This window comes from Saimiri boliviensis, chromosome 17 (assembly GCF_048565385.1).
Source record: "Saimiri boliviensis isolate mSaiBol1 chromosome 17, mSaiBol1.pri, whole genome shotgun sequence".
Classification (NCBI taxonomy): domain Eukaryota; kingdom Metazoa; phylum Chordata; class Mammalia; order Primates; family Cebidae; genus Saimiri; species Saimiri boliviensis.
In genome coordinates this window covers 46373965-46381043 of record NC_133465.1, presented here as the reverse complement: position 1 = coordinate 46381043, position 7079 = coordinate 46373965, and the positions used below count along the sequence as shown (strand labels likewise).

The 7079-nt window shown below is 39.6% G+C and overlaps 1 protein-coding gene across 1 annotated transcript; it reads left to right on the top strand.

The window, feature by feature from the left end:
* The first annotated feature begins 697 nt into the window (after positions 1 to 697).
* Positions 698 to 6655, top strand: KRT26 (keratin 26). Its single transcript, XM_003942809.3, has 8 exons — positions 698 to 1226; positions 1665 to 1747; positions 2499 to 2655; positions 2787 to 2948; positions 3030 to 3155; positions 3798 to 4015; positions 5211 to 5278; positions 6192 to 6655. Exons 1-8 carry the CDS (start codon positions 786 to 788, stop codon positions 6341 to 6343), a joined length of 1407 nt encoding a protein of 468 aa, XP_003942858.1. The 5' UTR covers positions 698 to 785; the 3' UTR covers positions 6344 to 6655.
* The last annotated feature ends 424 nt before the right edge of the window (positions 6656 to 7079 follow it).

Genomic DNA, 7079 nt, shown 5'->3' with positions numbered 1-7079 from the left:
TCCCAGCACTTTGGGAGGCCGAGGCGGGTGGATCACGAGGTCAAGAGATCGAGACCATCCTGGTCAACATGGTGAAACCCCGTCTCTACTAAAAATACAAAAAATTAGCTGGGCATGGTGGCGCGTGCCTGTAATCCCAGCTACTCAGGAAGCTGAGACAGGAGAATTGCCTGAACCCAGGAGGCGGAGGTTGCGGTGAGCCGAGATCGCACCATTGCACTCCAGCCTGGGTAAAAAGAGCGAAACTCGGTCTCAAAAAAAAGAAAAAAAAAAGAAAAAAAGATGGGGTTTCACCATGATGGCCAGGCTGGTCTTGAACTCCTGACCTCAGGTGATCCATCCACCTCGGCCTCCAAAGTGCTAGGATTACAGGCGTGAGCCACCGCTCCCGGCTTCTCATTGGAATTATTAATTCTTTGTTATATGTGGTAGGGGGAGAATCTAGATTCTATTAATATTCCAGTGGTCAAAAAGATGCACGTTTACTCATATTTAATTTTGGCCTTCGAGGCTGTGATTTAGTTTTACTTCACCTGGCATCGTTTTCATATATAAAAAAATATCCTTGGGCAACCTTTCCACCTACAGACTGGACACTGTTAAAAGTCACCCAATCGTGAAAAACAACAATTAGGATGCAGGTAAATTTTATTACAAACTGGCGTAGTCAAGACTGACATGACCCAGTGAATCCTATAAAAGGCCAAGGGAGCTAACGAGTGTGGAAGCTGTACTCTGGCTTTGCTCCTGTCTCTGGGAAGGGGTTGCTCGGCTGTGCTGTCGCGATGTCTTTTCGACTTTCTGGTGGATCCAGGCGGATCTGCTCACGAACTGGGTCTGCTAGGCTGTCTGGTGGAGGAACTGGCTTTGTGGCTGGGAATGCGTGTGTTGGGTCGGGAGCAGGGAGCAGCTTTTCTTGTACTCTTGGGGGCATTTCTTCTGCAGGAAGCTTCTGCAATAGTGGTGGAGGGTTAGGAAGTGGTGCCTGTGCTGGTTTTCTTGGCATTGAGCACAGCCTCCTCTCTGGGAATGAAAAGGTGACCATGCAGAATCTCAACGACCGCCTTGCATCCTACCTGGACCACGTGCGTGCCCTGGAGGAGGCCAATGCAGACCTGGAGCAGAAGATCAACGGTTGGTACCAGAAATGTGAGCCTGGCTCTTCCCGGAGACATGATCATGACCATAGCAGATACTTCTCAGTCATCGAAGATCTTGAAAGGCAGGTAAGAAATAGGGATTTGCATGCTTTTGCTACAGACTTTGGGTGTGCATGATTTAAAGAAGAGAACATATAAAATGTGCTTAACAAATTTTTATGTGATGTAGGATTTGTTCACTCTGTATTTCCAGTACTAAGGGCAGTGCCTGGCAATAAAAACTTGTAGAATTAAAGAATGAAAAAGAAATCATTTCAAAATGATATATTCACTTCATTTTCCATATATTTAGCTCACACCATTTGATCAAAAGTAATAAAACTATCCACGTGGCCCTTAAGCTGTGAATGTTTATTATCTGAAAAAAATCCAGATTTCTTTAACATAGAAAAAAAGATACTAAAACAGATGTTTGACAGGTTAAGAAGACATAAAATCACACTGAAGTCTGGGGTCTCCTTTGAATTTTGGTACTTAATATTTTGCACAATCTTTCCTATTTAGATTATTTCTGCGACCACCTGCAACACCAGCATTGTTCTACAAAATGACAATGCCAGACTTACCGCTGATGACTTCAGGCTGAAGTAGGTGAAAACGAATTGATTAATTATATTAATAAAAGTTAAAATATTACAGTTGGATTAAACAGCATATCTTTTGCTTTGAAAACCAAAATGTTTTTATAAACATATATATAGATCAATGAAGAAATTGAATTAAATACACCCCTATAAAAAGAGCTATCATGGTTGAATGCAGTAGCTCATGCCTGTAATCCCAGCGCCTTGGGAGGCCGAGGCAAGCAGATCACTTGAGGTCAGTAGTTTGAGACCAGCCTGGCCAACATGGCAAAACCCCATCTCTACTACAAATACACACACACAAGAATAGTCAGGCATGGTGGCACACTCCTGTGATCCCAGCTACTCTGGAGGGTGAGACACCAGAATCACTTGAACCTGGAAGGCTGAGGTTGCAGTGAGCTGAGATGGGGCCATAGCACTTTAGCCTGGGTGACAGAGTGAGACTGTCTCTAAAAAAAAAAAAAAAAAAAAAAAAAGAGCTATTACACATTTTTTAAAATCTAAAATCTAGCAATATCTTATTTAATTATTAAGCCCATTGGATGACAAAAATCAACTCTGAAGAAATAACATTTCCAAAATACAATTCATGAATTGCTAGGTATCTCAAGCCATTTTAGAAGTTTGTCATTGCAAGAAGCTTCAGAAGTATGTACACAACATCATATCTTTCAGCATATGAAATGTCTTTAAAAGTTGTGCTTTGCACCTGCCTACGATTACAACTCTCAGGTGCCTTACTATCTTTCAGGTATGAAAATGAGCTGGCTTTGCACCACAGCGTTGAAGCCGACACCAATGGTCTTCGCAGAGTGTTGGATGAGCTGACCCTTTGTACAACCGACCTGGAGATACAGTGTGAGACCCTCAGTGAGGAACTGACTTACCTCAAAAAAAATCACGAGGAGGTAAGGAAGCCTGCAGATTGGCCTCATATGGCATCTGATTTCCTTCTTCAAGTCCACTGTTCGTTTCATAGCAGGGCATGAATATCAGTCAAAATCCTCTACTGAGAATTAATACTGATCCCTTTTTCTAGGAAATGACAGTCCTGCAATGTACAGCTGGGGGGAATGTGAATGTGGAGATGAATGCAGCCCCGGGAGTGGACCTAACTGTCCTGTTGAACAACATGAGGGCTGAGTATGAGGACTTGGCTGAGCAGAACCGCAAAGACGCGGAAGCCTGGTTCAACGAGAGGGTAGGTCTATGCCAAATTACGAGGGGCCTGCTCAGTAGACCATCAGGCTGGTCACTAATCCTTTCGACAATTACACTTCAGAGTGCAACGCTGCAACAACAGATTTCTGATCATGAGGGAGCAGCCACAGCAGCCAGAAATGAGCTGACCGAATTGAAACGCAATCTGCAAACCCTGGAAATAGAACTTCAGTCCCTCATGGCTATGGTACGTAGGAATTGCCATTGAATTGAATATGTGTGTGAATATGTATAAGTCAATACAGATAGAAAAATAATATAACACCAAGTACATATAACTATTTACATATGACTGAAAGTATAAAATGTATTAAGTATCAAGAATTCTGTCCCTAAACTCACTGCCTTTTTGCAATATACAATTTTTTTTTAATCTTGCAAATGTTGATTTTCAATTGAAAATATTCAGACTTTATATGAATATTTCTTTCTACCTTGAGAATTTTTAAAATATGACCATGCCACCCAAGCGTGGTGGCTCACACCTGTAATCCCAGCACTTTGGGAGGCCGAGGCAGGTGGATCACTTGAGGTCAGGAGTTCAAGACCAGCCTAGCCAACATGGTGAAACCTCATCTCTACTAAAAATACAACAATTATCTGGGTATGGTGGCACACACCTGTAATCCCACCTACTCAGGAGGCTGAGGCAGGAGAATCACTTGAACCTAGGACAGGAGGTTGCAGTGAGCTGAGATTGTGCCACTGCACCCCAGCCTGGGTGACAGAGCAAGACACTATCTTAAAAAAAAAATCAATAAAATAATATAAAATATGACCATGCCATTTCTCTTTCACACGTTCAAGCCTCACTTCGTTTTTCTTTCAGAAATATTCCTATGAATGCTCATTGGCTGAGACTGAAGGAAATTACTGCAATCAACTCCAGCAAATTCAGGATCAGATCGGGGCAATGGAGGAACAGCTGCAACAGATTCGAACAGAAACAGAGGGCCAGAAGCTGGAGTATGAACAGCTTCTTGATGTAAAAATATTTTTAGAAAAAGAAATTGAAATTTATTGCAACTTACTAGATGGAGAAGAAAGGTAAATATTTAACTTGTGAAAAAAAAAAAAAAACAAACTCGCATCAACTAGGTTTTCTCACTGTATAGGTATACCAATATTGCATCCTAGAATTTCCCACTCTAGACATCATAGATATTTAACGTCAGGAATGTATATTATTGCAGCCAAGTGAAGTTAAAACATGTATGTAAAATATTTATATGTATGATAATATAAAGGACATTTAAGTATAGAATATTTAACAATTCCAGTACTCCAATTCAAAAAGAAAATTGTTTTCTGTGATTTAGTGTGTAAGCACATTTCTTATAAATAACTCACTCTCTTTTATTATCACATCACTAGTTACCCCACATGTACCTCGTATTAAAGATAAGCAATGAAGATACAGGAAGAATTAACTGGAGAGGTTCCATAGTTTCTTAGTCAATAAAAACAGCCCTGGAATTACAGCCTTGGATGTGAATCAAACACTGGGTGAATTATGAACACATTGTTCAACCTTTTCAAATGCAGTTTCCCCACTGGTGAAATCGTGATAACACCAAAACCATACGTGTAACCACTCTTAACTATAATGTCTCACTATGTAGGTAAAGAGCTCGTGACAGTGGCATACATAGAAAAGGTATTTGGTATTCACTGCTTATTACTAAATGCTTGCCCATGGCCGCATAGTGAAGAGGTAACATCTTGCACACTCCAAGGCCCGTCAGCCTTCTGCAGCCTATTCTCACAGGAACCCAAAAGTGATTGCTCCTTCAGAACAAAGCACTCATTACACCACTCATTTTCACTAATTTACAGCACTTTTCATGTTATAGGTAACTTTTTGAGTGTATGTACTTTATCTCCAACAGTAAAAACTGTGTCTTGGTTCTATATTTTCTGCAGCACCTAGCCCAGTACCTTCTTCATGGTAGGCACTCCAAACACATTCACTGGCCAGTTGATTGAAAAGTCAGAGTGAGAAATATTGCTAGATGAAAGAGGTAATATCTGGTCGTGAGAAAATGTCTATCCATAAACATCCATCTAATCTCTTCTTTCACTATGCTGAAATCATGAAAAGCTTACTAGTGTTCCTTAAATACATAACGAATTTGAATCTTATTGCAAATAGAACCCCAAAACTCTTCTTCCCAATGTAGAGGTATTTATAAGCTCACTAAGGAAAGAAAACAAATGCAATAATTTACTCTTCTCTTCACAGAAAAGGCAAATCCACGTGTTACACATCAAAAGGATATGAACCTGTGAATTCTAGAAATCAAGCCAAAGGTAGAGATGATTTTTCTACTGGGTGTAACTCCTTAAACTCCATCAATTGTGTTAACTAAGTTACTTATTTGTTAACTACATAAAATTTTTTTTTAAGTTTACTTCTGATGAATGAAGGGATGAGGGGTCATTATGATAGTTCTTAAAACTTATATTTGATATTCCTGTAGAACAACAGATGTGGTCAAATTACAAAATTACTGAAATGAAGAATTAATCTCACAACATATTTCTTACTTGGAATGTATTCTGTTTCATAGTTTCAATACTTTGGTAAAAGAGCTACTTTATCTTAAGCCATGAAAATAGGGCAAGTTGGTATTTAAAAGAAGACATTACTTGCAGCCAGCCTCTACTGCCTGATACTTAGATTGTTCTAATCCACGTTTCATTTATGTTTTCAAACACCCACTGCTCTGCTCTAAAATAATGGCAAATATAAGAGAGATAGTCCAGGCTCTTGCTAAACACTGACTTCAAACAGTATTATATCTCAATTTACTGCAAACTTGCAAAAAACAATTTTTAAGAAGACATTTTTTAAAAGGTGCGGTGGCTCATGCCTGTAATCTCAGCACTTTGGGAGGCCAAGGCAGGTGGATCACTTAAGGTCAGGTGCTTGAGACCAGCCTGGCCAACATGGTGAAACTCCACCTCTACTAAGAATACAAAAATTAGCTGGGCATGGTGGAAGGTGCCTGTAATATCCCAGCTACTCGGGAGGCTGAGGCAGAAAAATAGCTTGAATCCAGGAGGCAGAGGCTGCAGAGAGCCGAGATAACCCTAATGCACTCCAGCCTGGGCGACAGAGTGAGACTACTTCTCAAAACAAACAAACAGCATACCTGTAATGGCCAAATACTTTTCAACCTGTTAAAAAATGACCACATATGTTTTATTTGTTTTATTTTAGACTCAACAGAAGAAACTATTGTCAAAACAGTGGTTGAGGAACTGAATCAAATTGGCAATGTCCTTTCACTGAGAGTCCACTCAGTTGAAGAAAAGTCTTCTAAGATAAGCAACATTACGATGGAACAACGAGTACCTTCTAAAGTACCATAAAGAGGAAAAAGTTATGAAAACAGAAAAAAGGAAAGAAATAAAGGAAGAAAGAAAAAGAAAGAAAGAAAGAAGAAGAAAAGAAAGAAAGACTGCCTTTGCAAAAATCCTACTGGTCAAATAACTTAAGGAAATTATTCATTTCTGTTCTTCAGAATAAAAGGGCTAGAATTTGTTCTCTTTCTCTTCCTTTTCTCATGTTCTATGCATGTAATCCTCTTCCAGAGAAGAAAAATCCTGCTCTGTGCCTAATTTTTGTTTTTATTTTGGAGACCTTTTCTGACATTTCATTAAAACTTCTTCTGTTGCAAGTTATTTTTTTAATATCTGGTTCTTTTTCATTTCTAAAGTTGATTCCAATGTGACAATACTAAGGACCTGCCAATAAAATAATGTGCTTCATTTCATAGTCACACTTACCTCAATTAATAACAGGACGAGTTCGAAAGAGCACTAGCCCTGATGTCTGCTCCCAAATCTGTCCCTGATTAACTATGTAAATGACGTGATCTTTTTGGGTTTCAGCTTCTGTGAACATAAAAGAAGAAGGCAATACCCAACCCACTGATCAGTAGGATTTGTTTACCCTTGCAATGCCTAACCTGGATGATCGCAAAGGTTTGTTGTAAAATCTGAACCTGGAGAGCTATTTTTCCGTTTTCCAGCACAGGCATCTCTCTGCCCCTATCATGGTGATGACTAAGCAAATTTAGAACTCAAGCCTAGGGGTGGTTCTAAA

Coding starts and splice junctions, on each gene's coding strand:
- KRT26 (XM_003942809.3), top strand. CDS start 786: ATGTCTTTTCGACTTTCTGGTGGATCCAGGCGGATCTGCTCACGAACT. Junction 2,656..2,786: donor TCAAAAAAAATCACGAGGAG/GTAAGGAAGCCT, acceptor CCCTTTTTCTAG/GAAATGACAGTCCTGCAATG. Junction 5,279..6,191: donor TTCTAGAAATCAAGCCAAAG/GTAGAGATGATT, acceptor GTTTTATTTTAG/ACTCAACAGAAGAAACTATT.